Raw genomic sequence first — 22,148 nt, forward strand, 5'->3', positions numbered from 1 at the left:
TCTGAACACAGCCACATCCCAGTTAAGAGGGTGTGCGCACTTGTGCAACCACATTACCTCCGTTGTTTATTTTTACTTAGCCTTTCGAAAAGATGTTTTTTTTTTCTTCAATTTAGTTGTACATGATATAGGTCATATAAATGGTGGAAAAAGTTTTGGAAATAATTGTCTGGGTCTCAATTTGTTTAAATGACAAAAACAAAGCAGTTGAACAGGGGTGTGTGGACTTTTTATATGCGCTGTGCAGCCGCAGGAACTTCATTGTAAACTTTTGTCCAAATGAAATCCAAACATAGAAGATTATTTTCTAATCATTTCTCAAAACTGGACTACCAATCAAAACAGGATGTAATCTTGCAATGGGCAACTGGTGGCCCGCGGGCCACATGTGTTCCACTCTCACACTCTGAGTGGCCCCTCAATTGACCCCCCCATCTTCCTCCACAAAAAAAAAATAATAATAATAATTCATAAATACAAATTTTTGAAATGACAAAATGAGTTGTTGCACTTAATGTTGGTTTGTTGTTCAACTGTTTTGTGCCATCTGTGAATGGTCATTTTGATGTAAGAGACCCCTTCGCACTGGGGGGGGGGAATACAAAAATCAGTATGCGCTTATTTTCCGATTGCTTCAAACCCTTTGTTGTTGAAGAGTGCATCTTGCATGCATTTCAGCATTGAAAAATATTAAGATACTGTCGTGTTTATTGTTTCAGTAAAATAAAACAGGCGTGTCCATATTTTGTCCATATTTAAAATGACATGTCAATATCTGGTTAGGAAGTGCGCGGTGCTCGGTCGTGTTGTTGAAAAACGGTGGCCTTCTCCGACATTGAAGTCGCCCCTGATTCTGATTCTGATTCTGAAGAGTGTATTTTGCGTCTTTCCGTTTTGCGCGGCGCCCCCCGTCACCGGGCGAGCCGGAGTTGATGTCAGCTGACGAGAGGCGGCTGGGGCACTTTTGGACGAGCGGACTTTTCTCACCAGCCTTTCGAAAAGCAAAAGCATTTCCTCCAAACGTGGCTTTCTCTTCCTCCCGCCTGCGGAGGTTTTGTGTGGTCCGAGCACTTTATGTGAGAGGGGGGGGGGGGGGGGGGGGGGGGGGGGGGTGATGGTGGGGGCGGTCACCCCGGTGCCTCTCCCACACCTGCACTGCTTACGACCCTTATACGCCCCTTTCAAGGAATCTTCTGGGGCTTGTAATCGCTATTGTGGGAGACGCTGAGTAGAAAAAAAAACTTCCCAACCTCACACTGGCCTGAAAAAAGAAGAAAAAAGAAAAAAAAGATGGTGAGGAGTGGGGTGGGGTGGGGGTCTCAGTGTGGGGTGCCAAATTCCAACAGTGGAATCGCTCCCAAGCAGGAGGGATGCTGGGATGTAGTGACCAATGCGAAGTCTGCCGGCTGACAACATTTATCTTTGTTTGCCTGGGACTCCCCCATCATTGTCATTATAGATGCTGCGTTCACTGACTCGTCACTTTTTGATTGCCAGATATGGCGGCATATTCAGTGTCAAGAAATTGCAAGCGACAATACACCAAAAAGGAAACCAAAAACAAAACAAAACAAAAAAAAACATTGTTTAAGGGCAAAAGTTTGAAAATAAAGCAATTTCCCCTCTAACTTGTATTTATTATTCGTCTCTTCCATCCACGCCGGTGCTGCGTTTGGGTGCTGTAGCCGCGCGCAGATAGCGCAGCAGCACGGCAGGATTAAGAGGCAGCAAGATTGTTCAACATGTCAACGTGTAATTGCACGATAAGGCCCCTTCGGAGGCATTCACTGGCCCACTTGCATTCTCTATTCCGCGCTAATCTCGCCCGCCACATTCGCTCTGTGCAATCTGTCTCCATAATCTTCTGTGGCAGAGCAGTGCAGGCTGCTGGCAGATTTTATTTTATTTTATTTTTTTGGGGGGGGTGAGGGCGGAGACGCGTGGAAAATATGCAGAGGCGTGATAAAGTGACGCTAATTATCCCCATTTAGGACATGGCAGTGCAAGGGATCGGGGCTTTAAGCGAGTCGGAGCTGGAGCAGGGAAAATATCAGCGGCCTGCATGCATACAAGATAAGAGCGGCGCACATTTGCACAGATTTATTGGGAACGGTCAAAATTAAAAACATGCAACCTTACATACCCCCCCCACACACACACCGATTGCGGTGTCATTTACGCAATTTAAACGTGCTTGCATCTCGCCACCTCTGACACGCGAAGACGCAAAGCGGCTGGAAATGTTTGTTTGTTTTGTGTTTTTGCAATTTGCACCACATTCAACGCCATTTGCCACGCACACACGTGAGGCCTTGCAGCTTGAGCCGACGCGACACGTCAGTCTTCGTCAAGTGAGAAACAACCGAGCCCCTCTTCAACGATGGATTTCACATTCATTGATTGTTTTGTTTTTTGTTCCCCCCCTCCCAAAATGCTTAAGTAGGCATGAAGTTACCTTCATTTGCATGTGTATGCTGATATTCGTCTTCAGGCAATTCAAAAATATATATATACAAAATAAAAAAAATAGCACGTAAATGTCAAAACCAACTGCGGGCCTGTCAAAAATAATGACGTCATGCACCCAGTTCTCATGATGAAAAACAGAACAATATAAAAGGATTATTCATGTAATTGGTACGAGCGTCTATTCATTTTTTTTTTTTGGAGGGGAAAAAGTGAAATTGAGATTGAGGGGAAAAAGTGAAATTAGAGAAGCCCGTTTGTCATCCGCGATGTGTGGAATTGGCAGCCAATTACCCAGCATGCAACTTGCCGCCAGCCGTTTCCCGCCTTTTCAACTTGTGCCAGTTGAAAATAAATCAGATCCGAGATCATTATTACACGTCACTTGCATGTTGAGACCATAATTACAATCAACGTGCTTCGATCATATTATAATACACTCAATGTGCAGCTGTAAAAAATGCTTTTAAGATTGACAGTCACGTTTTTTATTTTTTTTAATTCATCTATTTTAGAGCATTATTCGTTGAACTTTAAATAAAATGAAACATTAGCAGTCACATTTTAGATAAATATAAAAACACATTTGTCCAAAAGGTTAGAACCTTACTACTATTATTATTATTATTGCGTTTTAATAGTGGGGAGCAATTTGTGACACAAAAAAAATAAAATAAAATAAATTTTTTACAGACCAGTTTCAAACCATTTCCAGAAAGAAGATGAAAATAAGTGCCTGATTCCCCTAAAGTCAAAGATTGACAGCAACTTAAATATGATCGATTAGCGTCATAACAGTAACAGGTTTGTTATACGAGGCCTTCAAATGTATTTAAGACCCCGCAAGGGGAAAAAAATGATTCATAAATCGTTTGGGCCTGTTTGCACTGACGAGGAAGAAAGATAGAAGTGGTAGTAATAAAATAAAAAGTTATGATAATTTAAATCCTGCCCAATGAACGTTGGTAATCACGAAAAAAAAAAGATAATTTTGTTTGAAGGAGCGCCAATCAGGTTTTTGCCCCCCCCCCCCCGGAGAATTACGCGCGAGCAATTAAAGCCGTTTAAAATTTCGTGGCAGCCATGGCTTTAAATTGAAAAACATTTTTGTATCCAAACAGTCATTTGTCGTAATAATTCAAAGCAACATCTTGTGAAATTTATTTCATTCCTTTTGTGTGTGTGTGTGTGTGTATCATTGCAGTAAAGTATCAGGGCTTTTCACTTGCAGAAAAGCACATTAATTACAACAGCACGTTGCAAAGTCATCCTTCTTTCGAAAATTAAAATTATTCACAATTGTACAATGATACGAGTGGAGAGTGTTACAACAATAAAACGCGGGTTGGAACACAAACGCTTTAAAGATTAAAAAGGGGATCTTTTTTTTTTTTTTTTTTTTTTTTACCCATTTCTTTGAAAGCACTTTCTGTAATATTGTATTGACATTTTAAATAACTTACAGGGGAAGAAAGAGAAGAAATAATAATTAAAAAAAAAAAAAAAAATGATTGTGAAAAGCCCAAAAGTGCGCCGGGCGTAATTTAGACTAGAAAATATGATTTAATAGCACGATAACCCAAATATCAGCAGTTTTGTGCCCCCCTCCTCAACAACGACAAAAACAACAAAAAGACAGCCTTGATTTACACGCGATACACATTCTGTACAAAAGAAAAGAAACAAACAAAACAGGTAGTTCTTGCAGAAAAGAGGTCAAGGTTTGGTTCCGCGTTCCTTTGCAATTCCACCGATTGTGTCGTAAGCGGATCAGATGTGCGTGAGCGGGACCGTCCCGTTGACGCCGGCCGCGGCGCTCTGGTAGTGCGCCGGCAAGGCGTGCAGGCGGCCCTGCATGGCGGGGTCGGCCGGCTCCCCGGTGGGTAAGTACATGCTGATCATCTCCCGCAAGTCCCCGGGGCAGGGGCCCCGCGCGTGGGGCCCTGCGCTCACCGGCGGGCTGACGCTGGGTTCCGACTTGACCAGCGAGCCCAGCGCGCCCATGGAGGCGGCGGCCGCGGCGGCGGCGGCGGCGGCGGCGGCGGCGGAGGACGACGACGACGACGAAGAGGAGGACGAAGAGGACACGCCGGAGCCTTGGTGTTGCGCGTAGCCGAGGGCGCCGTAGCCGGACGGGGACGCGCTCATGTAGCTCTGCGAGTTCGAGATGGGGCTGTACTGGAGCGCGCTCATGTCGTAGCGGTGCACCGGCGGCGGGTTGTGCGCGTGGTGGTGCGCGTGGTGGTGCGCGTGGTGGGCATGCGGGTGCGGGTGCGCGTGGTGGTGGTGGTGGTGGTTAAGGTGGTGCGCGCCTCCGCCCGGGTGCTGGCCGAAGGCGAGGTGCGCCTCCTGCATCATGGCGGCGGCCGCCGCGGCCGCCGCCACTTGGCCCGGGTAGGCGCCGTTGGCCCAGCCGTTCACGTGCGCGTAGCCGGGGCCCGCCGAGCCTCCGTGGGGCGCCCCCGGGCTCTCCAGCCGCTGGCCCGCCGAGGAGGACGCCACGCCGACCCCCAAGCCCACTCCGCCGCAGCCGCCGGCTCCGGAGAGCAGCCCGCCGGCCAGCGAGTACTTGTCCTTCTTCAGCAGCGTCTTGGTCTTCCGCCTGGGACGGTACTTGTAATCCGGGTGCTCCTTCATGTGCATGGCCCGCAGCCTCTTGGCCTCGTCGATGAAGGGCCGCTTCTCCGCCTCGGACATCACCTTCCACTCGGCCCCCAGCCTCTTGCTGATCTCGGAGTTGTGCATTTTGGGGTTCTCCTGCGCCATCTTCCTGCGCTGGCCGCGCGACCACACCATGAAGGCGTTCATGGGTCTCTTCACCCGCTCCTGGCTCGCCTTGGAGCCCGCGTTGGGCCCCGTTTGCCCCGCGGCCGCGTTGGTTTGGGGGCCGGGGGGGTGGAGGTCGGTCTCCATCATCATGCTGTACATCGGAGCGGCTCGTTCGGGGGAAGTTCACCGGCGAGAAAAGGCAACTTGAAAAGGGAGTTGCGGGCGAGCGATATTCCCACGAGGGCTTCCGATCCGCCGCCCGGCTGCATGTGACACAACGCACACTGGAGCCCGCACTCGCACTCGCACTCGACAAGTGGCTTGCGGCGGCGGCGGCGGCCATGTGACGCGCGCACTGACAGCGCTTAAATCAGGCGCGGGCGGCCAATCGGCAGCCGGCTCGCGGCCTCATTTGCATACGCGGGGTCAGCTGACTCCGCTTGGCAACACGTCGCAAGACCGACAGCGGGAACGAAGCGCGGGGGTGTCACTCGCGCCATTCGACATTAACCAACGCCGCGCGTCAGATGGGCGCTCGAGAGAACAGCAACGAACCAGCATTTTTTTGGGCTGGTTTGTTCGAATCGGGATTTGACTTACATTACGCACTAAGTCAAAAGTCGAACTTAGGGCCGTCTTTTTTCTCACCATCACATTGATCGATGATCGGTCATTGGTAAATGAATAATGACTGCGGCGGAGCGACACGACATCGCGTTAAGGCGCCAAGTGCAATACAGAATATAATTTTGGCCTTCCAAAACTACAACGGCAAGGAAAACAAAGTGCAAGAACAAACACACACACGGAAAAAGGTGCAAAAACAGCATTGCATGTTTTTAAAAAAAAACATAAAATGTCAAGCAAACACTTGAAGAATGATCTAACTGAAAAGGGGTCGTCCCCGAAACACGTGACAAGAATACCTTCATCCGAACATGTTACTTCTGCAGTTATATATATATATAAAATAACATTTTTTTAAATTCCAGACTTTGCTGGTGGTCAACATGCAGTGCCCCAATACACATGCAGCCCACCCCCCCCCCCCCAAAAAAATAAATAAAAAAATAATAAATAATAATAATAAATGGGTTGCTTGAATCAAAAAAGGGCATCCGGAATAAAAACTCTGCCAAACCAGTCGTGCCAGTCTCTCGTTGTGGCACAACAACAACAACAACAACAACAACTGCAAGCTCTGGTCCCTTAATTGCTCTTGGGAGCCCCTAGTGGTCGTGGGGCCACAAGCAGGTGCTTCGTTCCCTTCCAGTCTCGTCTCGTAGCTTTTCACCAAAAACAAGCCATTTACTATTTTGGAAGACACTTTTTTCTTTTTCTTTTTTGACGTGCACGTCCACTTTCAGAGACTCCGAGTGATGTTATTGTAAATATGATCATCAGTTTAGGATGAAGCTCATGTCTGAATGGGTCTGAAGTATTTTTCAACAACGCGCCAAACTGTTGCTTTTACTTACAGATTGATGTTTTCATTTTTTAAACTCTAATGGTGGCCTTCTAGGCTATCATTGGATGGATAGCTGGATGGATGGATGGATAGATAGATAGATCAAAATATCTTTTTTTGTTTAAAGTAACCAACTTTTGTGAGCAAACTGTCCAAATAGTTTTGTGCCTCCGGAAATTGAATGACTCTGCATTAAAAAAAAAAAAAAAAAATCCCCCGTACAATTCCTAAATTATAGATGCCATATTTTTGTGCAACATCTTAAATTAAAACAGACAGCCTAGACATGTTGATAGTTTTACTTGAAATCAAAAATCAAAAGGCAAATCCATTTTTTTTTTTTTTTAAAGTCACGGTCCGAATAGTAAAAAAAAATATTAGGAGTAAACGTCATCATTGAGGGACAGGAATGAAGCAATGAAGTCATAAAATTGCATCATTAGCAACAGGTGGGCAGAAACGAAAGGCACGCTGACGAAAGTGGCACTCCCCATTGCATTGTGGGTCATGTAGTTTCACGTCTCTAGCTTTTGACACGAATGTCTTAATGAGGTCCACGTTCGATTATGCCAAATCGGATCTTGATAAATCATAACACTGCACATAATTAAAAAAACAAAAAAATACATTCATAGATATGGACCGATCTATACAAGCCTTTTATTAATTGTATAGAAAATAAATGCCTTTCGATTTCAATGTCCCATCATGAATCTTTGGATGGCTCCACAAACAAACAAACAAACAAACAACACTGAAGCGGCGTAATTATCATCCAAATGATCTCGAACCTGCGCCAAGTGAGTGTGAAGAATTGGGATTGAACGTTTCATGACGACATGAGCGCCGTGCCCGCCTGCACGGTGACACCGTTTTCCACGTGCTGCCAACACCCTCAGCAAAAGTCGCGCAAACGTGACACAAACTTTCCACGTCACCGCCTGCGGCAAGAAGAGTCGTCAACATAAACGCGAATGATATTCATAACACAATCACGCACGCGGTCGCCGCAAAAGAGTTGACTCTCCTGCACGCGCGGCAAATAGACGGAAATAAAGCAGAAACGCAACGAGGACGTCATCATCTTCCAATTAACCTCGCTCGTGTCTGCGCGCCAAATCCACGTGGCGTGCGCGTAAAAGTCATTTGGAAGCGCAAAAACCCCAACACCAGGACCGACTCCCCTTTTTTTCCCCCTACTTACGCGTCTATCTGCGCGTCCACTCCACTCCGCTGCGGACAAAGCCGGAAGATTTCCTCAAATCTAAAATACAGACCATGGCGCCCCCCACCCCCCCCAAAAAAAAAAAAAAAAAAAAAATCAATAAAAATCAATAAATAAAGCTGCACAAGGCGCGCACGCACAAGCTCGAGCGGTGCCAGGGGGCATCGGAGCAGCCGGTGCCCGCCCGTCTGAGCGCCAACAGCAGCACACCAGATTGACACTTTTACAAGCACACGCACACGCGCGCGCGCGCGCGCATCTTCGCGTGCATACACACACCAAAAAAAAAAGACTATTCCAAGTTATTGCTGCTTTCGGGGAGAAAGGGTGCTCGCTGCTGACATAACGGGGACGAAGGGGGTGGGGGTGGGTGGGTGGGTGGGTTGGTGTCTTTATTTGTGTGAGAGGCAGAGAACAATAGAAAACGCGTGTTCTAATAAATGAAGCGTTTGTGGCTCTCCAGCATGATTGGGATGGAGCGGCACTGCTGTGAAAGACAGCTGTGCCGCATTTGAGGAGGAGGGCCCGGCCAAGACTTGCTGACCCCCCCCCCCCCCCCAAATAACGACCTCCATTAAGCTACTCGTGGCGGTGAGTGAAAGATAGCGAGGGTGGGGACCTTGGATGGGTTCTTACTGGTGGTGACGTGTTTTTATTATTATTATTATTATTTTATTTTTTTTTACTGAAAATTGCACTCGTGCTAGCAATGAAATGCTCAACATTATCCTTAGCTCAGGAGGGAGCGGGGGTGGGGGTGGGTGACAGCTCGCAAACATGTGCTTGTGACAGCCTCGCGTGCACGCGCGCCGACGCGCACGCGCTGCCGAGTGCTTCGCGACCATCTGCATGTGGAGACAAGGCGATGGACACAAAGAATCCACGTCATCACAAATTGCCGGAGAGAGCCATGAATGGATCTATTGAATACAATTTCAAATCAGTCAACACATAAACTAATATGTATTTTTAAAGTCTGGCTGCTGTAAGAAATTACAAGGGGACTCAAATCAAACAATCTTTTCGCCCTCTGAGTACTTTGGAGAAAATATTTTTCAAGGCAAATGATGCAAATATCATTCATCGCTTCCAGGCTCAAAACTCTTTTCAGGAACATTTTAACATCCTGAATTGTCGTACAAGTACAAAGAGAGGTTGAGCGTATAATAAAAGCAAAATAAGGCCAATTTATTCACCCTGTGATGAGAAGGGGAACGGAAGGCGTTTGCAGGATGACGTGAGGGACATTGCTGGAATTGAGGTTTGAGGTTAATAGCCTGTTAGCAACATATTGGGGGGGGGGAACATACGATGAACTCGTCCATCTTTGGACCGGTGAACTTAGTTCAACATTTTCAATTATGCATTGAACTATGAACTAAACGTTTAACGAGTTCGTTTCGAAAATGAACTTTCCCAACACTGAGCCTGTATTATTTCACTTGCGATATACATCGCAGGTTTAAAAAGAAAAACAAAAGAAAAAAAACGCAATGTCATTGTTTTCCAATATTGCGCACCCCTATCTTTGATAGCGTCAATAAAAAAGTAAGAATGATTAGTTTCGTAAAGTCTAGCTAATATTGCGCCTTTTGCTGTCACGCAACCAAAATAGGTTTTCTGCACAAGGAGACGCGCAATCACGCAGGCATGTTTGTGTGAGTGTGCAGTAAAAAAAAAAAAAAAAGAACAGTGTTCGTTTATTGAATATTATCTTGAATTCAGCTGTGAGCAAACTCAACTTGCTGTTAATTAGAAGACGTCCGTCACAAGACTGCAGCGGCGCGACGCTTCCCGGACTCGGCGAGCCGAGCGCTAACCTCAAACTGCCGAGGCGGAAGTTGCGCGGCCTTGCGCGGTGTAACCTGCCAGTCAAATCCTGGCCGCTCTCGTCTACGAGCAATTTGTTCTTTAAATGGAGCGGTGAGTCAGAGGTGGGACGACATGACGACGGGCCGAGCGGAATTGAGCGGGAATACAAAGAGGGGGGGGGGGGGTGCAGGGTAGGGGCGAGGGGCGAGGGGGACCGAGGAGGCCAATGTCAATCCGGCGGCAAACAGCAGTGGATAATCACGGTCTTTAGGAAAACACTGTGTCCGTAATGCTATTACCCGGGATTACCTACTCCAGCGGCGCAGGCGAGACTCTCTCCACAGTGTGCCACAGACCTTTCAGATAATCATCTTATCACCGCTGACAAACGCACAAGAAACATCCCATTATTTTTTCAGAGGAGGAGGGGCTGTGCAGCATGTTCGAATGAAGACGTAAACAGGACGAAATTAAAGAGGACCCTTGGAAGTTGACAGCCCTCAAAAGTCGTACGAAAAATACACCTCCGAAGTAGAGCGAATCCCCCATCTGACGTGTGAGGACGTCCTGAAAAGTCTCGACATCTTAAGTCAACCGAAACAAATCTGACCAGAACACAACACAAGGGTTATTAAGACAAGATGGTACACAGGAAGTTACGTGAAGCAAACAGACTCATGTTAAAAGTTGATTTGTGTCGCCTCTTTCTACAAAAAGGATCAAGCCGTTCTACCTCAGTTTTTTTTTTTTTTTTTGAATTCTTTTAACGACATCCAAAAAGAGGGACCAGGGCACACGAACGATTGACACGTTTGGTCCACGGACCTATTTTAGTCGCCAACGGTTTTCACCACGGCGTTCTGCATTTCATCGGGGCACCCGCTAACGTCGTCGCACCAGCCAAGCGAGGAGACTGCGCGGATTACGCAAGGTGCTCTTCCACACAGACGTCTCCTTGGGAGACAATTTAAAGGCAATGAAAGGAGCCTCTTTGATTGGCGGTGAATGAAATCGGGCGTAGACGCACGTAAAGCGGCGCAAACCACTTTTTTTATTTATTTAAAAAAAAAATACAACACCTCTTAGAATTACAAAAACCCGGTCTAACCCGCTACCACGACGCATTTTATGCAGCCTCTCTGGTTATCAATTAGCCATACTGTATAGCACTACTTACCCAATTGGTCAACAACAGGCATGAGCAGCAACTGGCAGGTGCTAATAGCGTCGCCACGGCGATGAAGGGATGGAGGGTGGGGTGGGCTCGTGAGGAGGAGAAGGGTGCAAGACAGTTCGCTAACACATCTCTAATTAGAGCTCACAGTAAGTCATTATTGATGTAATAGGGTGTAAGACTAATGGCTAGCGGGCAAAAAAAAAAAAAAATAATAATAAAAAAATTCTACAAACAGCACGGGAGGAGGATGGCGGCGGTTTTGTAAAGTGAAAGAAGAAATATAAGGCGGGGAGAAGACGGGAGATGGAATGAAGGAAAAAGGGTGACGCATTTCGAATCCACTTTTAAGAACGGCAGTCAGACAAGGTCAGAGCCCATTAGTGCACACGCTTTCCTTTGATGGCAGCAAAACAAAGGAAACCTCTCACATTTATAAAGATCCACAAGTTTAAAAAAAAAAAAAAAATGGGGGGGAAAAATTAAAATGGGGGTATGAGATTCCAGATGGCGAGGTTGAGCTGAGGTAAGAAAGACGGCTGAGACATTAACCACTTAGGCACTTAGATGCCTTCTTAGCACAGACACACTGCAGCTCCTTCACTGCAAGAGCACTCCTGCTTTTTGCACCTTTTGGCCACTAAATTGCAGTGGAGCTATAACAAAATAGATAGGTAAGCTACAGTGGGGATAGAAAGTTCAAATACCATTATAAAAAAAAAAAAAATTCTATATAAAAACTATGCGACCAAGACCAAACATTTCCAAACGTTTTCCACCATTAATGCGGCCTCTAACCTAACTGTAGATCCTACCACCCATCTTCTGCACGGCTTATCCTCACTTGGGCGTAACGCCTATGCCGGCTGACTTTGGCCGAGCGACGGGGCACACGCTGGACTGCTCACCAACCAATCGCAGGGCACATACAGTACAGTCCAGACAAAGCATTCCTAGTCCCATTCACACCTATGGACAATTTATAGAGTGTTCAATCGACCTGAGAAGCATGTTTTGGGAATGTGGGAGGAAACCGGCGGAGCTGGACAAAAGCCACGCAAGCACAGGGAGAACAAAATCCACACAGGAAGGCCAGAGCCAAGACTCCGACGAGGAACTTCAGAACTGAGGCCGACGTGCTAACCACGATTCTATCGTGCGAGTCTATCAGAATGATTTTAAAGCTGTTACATTAAACTATGAATTATTTTTGTTTGGGCTCTATTTTCGTGACCGGCATAAATCCGAAGTGGTGCGTGGTGTAAATCTGCGAGGAGGCCAGTTTGACCAGGTGTTGGTAATTACACAGATGAGCGCCATGTAAAAGGAGGAGGTCTGCGCCACTGAGGGAGCCCTCGCAGCCGATCATGTCCAATCAGAGCAGCTCCTCTCATTCCCTTTAAATGAGGCGTGTTAGTAGCGCTGACATGCCAGAGCGCAGACGACCAAATTGTTCCTAAGAAGAAACTGATTTACTCGAGTCTGGGAGGTCGTGAAGTGAGCGCTTGAACCTCGTCCGATCGTTCGGGATGATTTAAAAATGTTAATAATGATGATAATAGTAATAATGTGTTCAATTTTTAAGGTTTTATGCCCTCTGTTCACATATTTATGAATGGCATACGTCTGACATCCACCGCACGTCTGCGGAGTTCAGAATCTGTCTGCCTGTGCCCGGAACAAACTGACCAAAATCACGTTGGACCAGCGGTCTACCTTGCGTCCAAAGTTTGATGTGGTCTGAGCAGGTGTAAATCTAGATCGACCTGTGAAGCCCTTTGAGATTCTTTTGTGATTAACACTGTACAAATAAACTTGACACACTAAGTCTGCTTAAACTAATACCACACAAGCAATCATATGTTTTCATATTTTTATGAAAAACAACGTAAACATTCACAAGACGGGGAGCAATAAGTAAGTGAACTCCAAGAGCTAATCAGAGTCAGCTGTGAGCCAAACTGGAGTCCAATCAATGTGACAAGATTGGAGGTGTGGCTTAAAGCTGCTCTGGCCACTAGAAAACCCAACCCAGGTTAGAATTGTCTCTTGTCACAAAGCACTGCCCGATGTGTGCCATACCTCACTCAAAAGAGCTACAATGAGGAATATTTGACTTGTATCAAGCTGGAAATATGGAGAAAAGTAGCTCTAAAAAGTCTTGATGTTCTTCAGTCCTTGGTGAGACAAACTGTCTGTAAATGGAGAACGTTCTGTACCGTTTCTTCTCATTCAATGAGTGGCCGTCCTGGAAAAATGACTGCAAGAGCACAACGCAGAATGCTCAATGAGGTAAACAAGATCCCTAGAGTGTTAGCTGCAGATTTACGGGAACACTGGCACATGCCAACATCTGTGTTGGTAAATCTACCATACGTCAAACAAGAATTGGGTTTAAAGGAGGATGGATGGACAAATAGAAAAGGGATTCAAGTCTTTTTTTTTTTTTTTTTATTTATCCTGCTGTAGTGTAGCTTTGCTAACAACAGTAGCCTCCGTTTGGCCTTTAAGGAAAGTGCAAGACTTCAATGAGTGTGCGTGCCAGAAGGCAGGCTGGGATCGTCGTCAGTTGTCGAAGTTAGCGGAATGTGAAAGAAGGTCATCATCCCCGGGAGGGCCTCCGAGTCAAAGCGCGCCCTCCTTCCCCGTGCCCTTTAGCTCGCCTCCTCGCCATTTAACAACTCACCTTATTTCCTGTGTCCTCCGCCGCCATCTTGCTTCCTTTGGCTCCTTCTGCTGCATTTCATTTACGGAAACCTTCCGAAGACGGACCTGCGAGACAAAGAAGAAGAAAAAGCTCATCGTAGCCCGGGCTAAAATCCCCACAGTCGCTTGCTTTATAACTGTAATTAGAAAATGAATTTTATACAAATTAGTCAAGCAATAAAACACAAATGGCATCTTTGGCAGATAAGGCAGGTGATAAGTGTATTAGGGCGTCCGCTCAGTGTGTGCGGTGCATCACGGATGCATATCCAATGGGCGGCCGCACCATAACACACTATTCTTATGTTAATCAAGGAGGCCATTAATGTTTACATTGGGAATCAGGCCTTCCAAAGAACAGCCATTCACTTCCTGCTAAACGGGCATAATTAGTTCCCTTTTAAAGCCATATTCCATTAACTCACGGGTGAATTGCATCACATTTCTGCTTGGTTTGTGCATGATAATACGATTTTAAAAGCAAATCACATATTCAGAGTACTCGCCCGATTGGGGGGGTGGGGGGGGGGGGGATACTTTATATGGATCTGTCAACATTTAAAAGTGTTGTCCGTAATTCTGTGCCACTGATTTATGCATAAATTCATCTTCAGCTGTAAACAGCTTATTAGAGATCAGAGAGTTTGAAAGGTTGTATGATGACACCTTACACAAACAAGACCAGGGGTACTCAAATACAAATGGTAAAGAGCCACAAATATTTCTTTCCGTGGTCCATTTACTAAGGTCGGTCAGGCCATATGCCATAATACTGTAATATTCAAACAAAAAGGTCCTTTTAATTCAAGACAACAACACAAATAAATTGCAATTCCCGCTTTGACAAATTAAAATAAACAGTTGAAAACAACCTGATCCCTGTCATGAATACAAAATAAATATTTCAGGGGTTTGGAACAGTTTTCGGTGCTGGGAGGGGTGGGGGTGGGGGGGTTAACAGAGAAATAGAATAACAAAATACAGATTGGTAAGTGATCCCAAACAGGAAAAATGACAACAGTAATCAAACGAGAACACTTACAAATGTTATCTATCAAGAACGGTGTTCAGTTAGCAACATTGACAAAGTAATATAGCGCTTCCTGTATTATGCTCTTATTCTGAAGGACAAAGTGCACCACTTCCAGTACACAAGTAGTGGAAGTAAATGATTTGGTAGGATTCATGAATTCACGTCATTAAAAAAAAAAAAAAAAAAAAAAACTAATGATGCATTCTGGTGCAAAAAAAAGTAATGGCCATTGCTAATAAGGCACTGAAAGTGTACTTGTGTGTAGCTACTCACGTTGTCATTGTCACACATCCGAACGAAATTTAGAATCCGGTACACATGCTAATGAGTGAGTGGCAGCCTCGGCTTCCCGCTTCTGGGATGTCACCGCCCGCGTAAAAGCCACGTGTACTGGACCACTCCAATAACAAACATACAAACGAACACAAAAGTAACACGGCCCGGTGCACACGCAAAGGCAATCGGGCCGTTTGTGGACCGGTCGTGACCAGCACCGATCTGGAGAAGCACTTGGTAAAACAACAAACAGCTTCAATTCATCAGTTACTAACCGCCCTCGTAATGACTGCAACCTTCACGGTGTTGCGACTGAGGGACACACGCGCTCCCCTGCGCACAAAAGCCCAAGTGAAAGGTACCAGATGTAAATGGCAAACTGAGCCACGAGAGCCCTGAGCAAGATGAACTCGGCAGTAATTCAATCTGGCTTCTTCAAGCACAAAAAAAACAAACAAAAAAACGTGGAAAACAATGCAAAAGAAAACGCTCCGCGGTGCGCCAATTCTTCAGTTTTCAACTCACCGAAATGGCGGGCACAATGTCAGACTTTTGCCGCCATCTTGATAGAAAACATAAGTGCAGGTAAAATCATTTTGGGGTTGTCAAATGTATTTTAAAGACAAAATCAAGATAGAATGTTCTTTAACTGTTCAACATGGTCACTTTTTTTTTTTGTTTTTTGTTTTTTTTTTAAATTGATTCTTACGGTCTTGGTCCTGTCACTGTCCCGGCTTGTCTCGGTCTTGGTCTTAACTCGGTCTCAACTTGCAAAAGTCTCCGTCTTGTCTTGGTCTGCAAAGGTCTTGGTCTCCGATAGCGTGGTCTTGAGCACAAATCTAGAATCGGCTCATTCTACTCACGCTGCTGTTTTATAACCGCTTTAATATGACGAAAAGTCATTTAATTTTTTCAAACATTGCTTGGAGGGTTGATAGAAGGTTTTATGTTATGAGTTTGAATTTGGAGCACACTAATTCTATTCCCATTATTTCCCAAAGGGAAATTGACTCAAAATATTAGGAACAGCTCTCAATATTACACTTCAAGCACAATAATGAAGATGTTGTTGAAACTATTATGTTTCTGGCAAACCTGGGCATTGTATTCTGTGGAACCAAAACAATTTTGGATGCAGCTCTTGCGAGATGACGTTCTGGGCTTTTTGGTGTAGATTTTGGCATCGGCAACAACGGAACACAAATAAACAGACGCACCCCCGAACGCACCTGATCCCGGCCATTAACAGCTAGCTATGTTTTCACTTGGTCGTCTTTGGGCGTTGCGAGGACGCTTACGATTTATATAGGTAGGTAAGCTTCGCGTGTGGCGCGCACACGCTGGCGCACGCACACGCTCAGAGTATGTAATGGATAGGAGGCGGCTGAGGGCGTCTGTCAGGGGCGACTGTTCTAATCAGAGCAGTGGGGAGAGAGATAAAGGAGAAAATAATGAGCGTGGCATCGGGCCTTTCATAGCGCAACAAAGGGCCACAGGATCAGATAGACACACACAATGTGGAGAGGAGGAGGAGAGGAAGAGGGGAGAAAGGGAGCGAGCGAGCGAGGAGGCTGTGTGTGTGCGTGCGTGCGTCTGTGTGTGGACGCTTGCTAATAAGCCATCCTGCACTGTAACAGTTTTAGGAAACACACGCGTACTTTGATGCTGATGATTGATGCCGGTCACCACGGCAACGTGGACGCCTCCCTTCCTCTTCCTCCTCCGAGCTCCCCATAAAAGCCGCACGCATCCTTCCATTTCGCTCATTTTCTGTCTTCTCCAAGCCCTTCCGCTGATTAGTGCTGCTTCATTTGCGGCCTTGCGGGATAATTTCCAGGGGTCCTTTGATTATTAATGCCTAATTTCCACAGATTACACCTCTTGGATTATTAATGCCTAATTTATCTTGATGATTCCAGTCATTAGACAGTGGCCAAACAAGCATAGTGGTCTCCAATATGTGCGCGCACACACACACACACACACACACACAAGGACAGAGTGTCATGGAGCTCTCACAGGGGCCCGGCAAGTGTTCAGTCAACGGCCACCTCGTATTTTTCTTTTTTCAAAGTTTCAAGTGAAAAAAAGAAATACTAATTAGAAACTGCAAGCTAGGAGAAATGAGCAGGCAGACTCAGAAGAAAAAAAAAAAATCCTATTCACAGACTTAATGAGCTTGTCGAAAGCTGAATAATTGATTTCTAATTCTAGCCTGCAGCTGTTGACCCAACCAACAAGCGTTCCCCCCCGCCGTTTTTTTTTTTTGAATGAAGCTGAAAATATGTCATCGCGCTGCGACTTGGCACTGTCGGCCGCGCGGCGCCGCTAACCAAACTCTGTCACGCCTACGTCACACTTTAAAGGCTTTTATTTTGTAAAGTTTTGACAGTTAAAGCCTTGATCTCCAAACAGGCGTGCATCCTCCGTTTGGAATTCATCACATGCAATCCTTTCGCTTGCTTCATCCCTCCCTGCTTTTCTCTACTTCAATGTTAGCTGGAACATGAAAGGTCGCGCTGGTCAACCTGAGGTTATTATAGCTAATGAAAACGAAGGAAATAACGTAAAGTAAAACTGCAAAATCATGTTCATGAAAAAAATTCAATAAAAACGAGTGTTTAAAAAAAAAAACCAATGAAACTGAAACAACATCTGATGTTGACAAAATTAATTAAAATGCATTGTATATAATGGGAAAATGTCCTTTGTCTTCCATCCATCCATTTTCTTTACCGCTTATCCTCACGGGTGTTTTCGTCTGTTTTAATTCATTCAATTCCTGAGCTTTTTTGGATTGATTTTGAATGTTTTCTCACAGAAAATGTACATTTTAAATATTTGCATATGCTTGCATTGCGCTCAATGCAGAGAACTGATGGAATCGGTTGGCAAAAACCTAAATATGAATTATTATTTGCGCGCGCGTGTGTGTATGCGTGTTGCTTTCGTGTAATGAGGAGTGATTGGTCGTATGGCTCTGCGTGTCCCATCGTATCCTCGGCGAAAGTTGCTTGTTTTTGTTGCGTTTCGCACAGAGCTGCCGGTGTGTGAACCACAGCTGTCCAGCGTCCCTGTAAGATGACCTCACGGAAAATAGGCCCTAATTATTGCCGTGACAGGCCCACGCTATCATATTCTGCCTACCTGGGAGTGGGAGGGGCCTAGGTGGAAGGCGGATGAGAAAAATGAACAGAAATATATACCGCCATGCGAATGAACCCCCCTAAACTGAGCACCATTTATTTTTAATGCCTTAATCAGCAGTTCCCAAGGGAAAGGAGAGGAGGGGTGTTGGGGCGTACGAGTTAGCAAAGGTGACGCAACAGACCGAATGGAGAGCCCGAAACCAGGACCGTGAAGTAAAATGTTCTCATCCACATTCAGTTCACCGTGGCACGTTCAAGTGACGTCACTTCAGTGGGAAACGGAGAACCAAGCGGCACCATTAGGAGATGAGCAGAGAGGCCATCAAGGCTCGTCTTCCCCCCTCCCCAAGCCACAGTGATTAAGTCTGGATCATTATATGATACATTTCAGGGCTATTTGCGTGGTTTTGTCAAAAGGCGCCAGCAGGCCTGCATGGGACGGTCTGACGGTCCTGGGAAAAAAGAAAAACACAACGCCCAGTGTCCTCCGTGAGAAAAACGTTGCTGCCGCCCGTTCAGGACTGAATTACACGATACCGCGCCGTACGAACAAGTGCGAAAGTTTCCATTGGGACACCGTGACATCAATGCCACATCGGCGCTACTTCGAGTACATCTCCAGCTAATATTTCAAGTACAGTAAACCCCCGCTATATCATTGTCAACCGTCCGCACCCCTGCGGTATCGCGCATTTGTAAGACAATGTTTTCATATGGAATTGCACGCCTTCATTGTAGTACCATAGTTTCGCCATAACCCGCCGGATAGCATTGTTTTGCCGTTTTATTAGTTGTTGCAAAGCAGAGAATTTATGACCGTGAGTATTGTTGTCTGCTGTGTGTTCAAGTTTTGGATGACACTTTTGGTGTTGAACTATACAATGTTTAAGTCTCTTTTGTTTTATAGGTCAGTTCCACCGTCAACCTGGAGTGAAAAATAAAACAGCTCGAAGCAAGCACACGTGGGGCTCTTCGCCATCATATACATTTCTTGACATCGGGAGACTATGAAAAGGCACTAAGGAATACTTTAAAACGTGCGCTTTAAGAACTTTTAATCCATTTAAAGCAGGTATTTCAAAAACTGGTTTTGTTTGGGGTTATGCAGTCAGGTATACCACGTTTTTGTTCAATTTCCTATAAATAAACAAATCGGCAGAATCTGTGAGTGTGGAGGATTGGATGGATCGGATGTTGGAAATAGTCGTACAGAGAAGATCGCAAGACTACCTGGTCACTTCTAAAGGGGACAGAATGGGAACCAAACCAAACCAATCATCGGACATTTTCTCACAGGTTTCCATAAAATGTTTGGCTGGTTTGTTTTTGAGTAATTTAGCAACAGCTAATGGCTCGGCAGCTAGCTAAAACGGACTCTCCATTTCACTGTCAAAAGAAAACGTCTGTGCCATTAATCTGAGCAAGAGAAAAGTCAGTTAATTAGCCAGCCTCTCAATGAGCATGTTGACTATGTCTTCCACCTCTAGCATGCTTCCATCTATTTTCGTCACCCGCTTACCCTCACAAGGGTCGCGGGCACGCTGGAGCCTATCCCAGCTATCGTAAACCCTGAACTGGTCGTCAGCCAATCGCAGGGCACATAGAAACAAACAACCATTCACACTCACATTCACTGTGAATGAGCTAGCTGTTGAAATGTAAATTTCAAATCTACCATGGAAGCAATTTACCTCACAAAATGTCTTTTTTTTTTTTTTCCATTCGAAATACGGCGGGATAGAAGAAGGCCAAAATCACCATTCAACTATTTAGCCTGTTTTCTCAATTAAATGACACGCAATGATTCGTTTACGAGTGGTGAGGTCGGAGCTATTGCCACGCCGAAGTACGTGTGACATCATACTGATAAGGTCTCATTCGCCCCAATAACAAGTGACATTTGTTTTAAAAGCACACAATGGGGAAAATAAATAAATAAACAAAACAAAAAAAATCATTGCAAATTATTCCACAGGTAAGAATAGTTGGGGGGGGGGAAAACGTGCTTCCGCATTTGTGTGCGAGTGGATGTAGCGTGCAGTTTGGTGGAGAAAAGAATATAGTTGAAGGCCGTGTAGCGCGGCCTTGCCCTCAGGCCCCTCGCTGTCACCGGCCACGTGTTGAGTGTAACAAACACTGACAGTCGTGCCGCAGGTCACTCACCCCGTGGCCCCGTCTAATTGAGGCTAAGGATCCCGCCTTGTCCTGCCATCTATAATTAAGCGCATCATCTGCGGCCGTATGAAAGATTCAGCTCGACTGGGAGAGACCGACACACGATCGCGTCGCCGGCCCGTTCGCCGCTCGTGTGCATAAACGCGGAGCGCTCGCTCGCTCGGTGAGTTTGAACAATTAGCCCAACAGGTGGAACCGTAACAGGTGGTGGAAGCTGCGGAAAGAACCGAAGAGCGGCGGCACGGTGAAAGACCGGTTAGCACGTCTGCCTCACAGCTCTGAGGTTGCGCCTGTGTGGAGTTTGCATGTTCTCCCCGTGCCTGCGTGGGTTTCCTCCAGGTACTTCGGTTTCCTCCCACATTCCAAAAACAGCCGGGTGAATGCTGGGGGAAACTACCAAAAAAATCATATTGTAGCGCCCAGAGTCGAAACACCGCAACAGGGTAAACTAAACGTATAAAATAGGCTTTACACGATTAGGATTTTTGGGGCCGATCAGCGAGTTTAAAAAAAACGATAACCGATCGCCGATCCGATCACAAGATGGAGGAATGCGTCTATTTAAATGACCTCTTCATTTACTGTACATACTGATTATGACATTAAAGCCGATCAGCCGATGAGCATAAAATGCTAAATATCGGCCGATACCGATCAGCCCGATCAAATCGGTGTAGTCTAGTATATAATATAGTTTCACTCTTGGAACACTTCTCAAACAGGTATTAAAAAGAGTAAGTGGGTTTTACTGGCGGGACTCACCACCTTTCTTTTCTTGAAGAAAAAAAAATGAATACAAACATTGATAATAGGGGCCCGCGTGGGGTTTTTACAGTAGGGTGGTAGACTTCATGTAATGCCCTCGCATTTGGGAAAGGGAAGCCGCAGGCGCCGATGCACTTTTCAAATGTTCTTTGAAAGCCGGGAGAACAGTAAAATACAAACACTTCATGCAGAAGCTGCCATCACTCACACCGCTACCCCAGCAAGCCCCGCCTCTTAAAGGCATATGTATGCACACACGCGCTACCATTTATGCTGTATTTTCTATACAATACATGCTTTCAATTGGTGATTTTCTGTGAGAATGTTTACAATTTTAAAAAAAAGTGTGTATGAAGAAGTTTAAACACGGTTCAAGTTTTTGGTTCCTCTATGTTGCGGCTTTTTAACCAATTTCGGGTGGGTCTCGAACGTATCCCCAGGAATAAACGGGGGTTCACGGAATTATAAATGTGAAAACATCACAGCATATGATAGCATCCCCAGTTACTATGCACATACGGCCCCAAGTGGCTGTGAGCTGAAGAACGATGACAATAAAAATGCAGTCATGAAAATTAGCATGTTAGCATTGCTCTTGGAAAAAAAGTAACATTTGATTGTGTTCCTGCTCAAAAAGACCCCCCCCCCCCCCGCCCAAGCGTGACCTAAAACTTGAAGTGTACTCCAAAGCACCTTGGTGCCCCCTCTCCTCCCTCGCCTCACTTCCTCCTCGCCCCCCAGCCCACTCAACTCCTCTCTTCTTCCTGTCGAGGCCTTTGAAATATGGCTAAAAAAAAAAAAAATCTTTTTGAATTAATGAATCATCTTTTGCCAGGTGTCGTTTAGGGAGGGTGTGTGTGTGTGTGTCGGGGGGGGGGGTAATAAATAGAGAGTGGAGAGAGTCCCCCCCTCGTCCATAACCCCCCGCGTTTTTTCGCCAGCACACACAGCTAATACGCACGCACGCACGCTCACGCCTTGGCTCTCCCCCTTCAGCTGGAGATGAAAGGCCCAGCTCGCTCCTGTACCTTTAATTTAAAGCTGAAAGGGAAAAACGAGAGCGCGGGTGCAAAACTGCTTATGAATATGGAGAGAATTGAATGAGAAGCGTCCTTTTGAATAAATCTGTA

General features: G+C 45.7%; 1 protein-coding gene across 1 annotated transcript; it reads right to left on the reverse strand.

Annotated features, from left to right (window-relative positions):
• Positions 1-4,236: 4,236 nt before the first annotated feature.
• On the reverse strand, positions 4,237-5,406 carry LOC133410456 (transcription factor Sox-1a-like). The gene has a single exon (XM_061691660.1). The coding sequence runs from the start codon at positions 5,392-5,394 to the stop codon at positions 4,237-4,239; it is 1,158 nt and encodes a 385-aa protein (XP_061547644.1). The 5' UTR covers positions 5,395-5,406.
• Between the last annotated feature and the right edge of the window lie 16,742 nt (positions 5,407-22,148).

The sequence above is a fragment of the Phycodurus eques genome, chromosome 12, assembly GCF_024500275.1.
Source record: "Phycodurus eques isolate BA_2022a chromosome 12, UOR_Pequ_1.1, whole genome shotgun sequence".
NCBI classification, from domain to species: domain Eukaryota; kingdom Metazoa; phylum Chordata; class Actinopteri; order Syngnathiformes; family Syngnathidae; genus Phycodurus; species Phycodurus eques.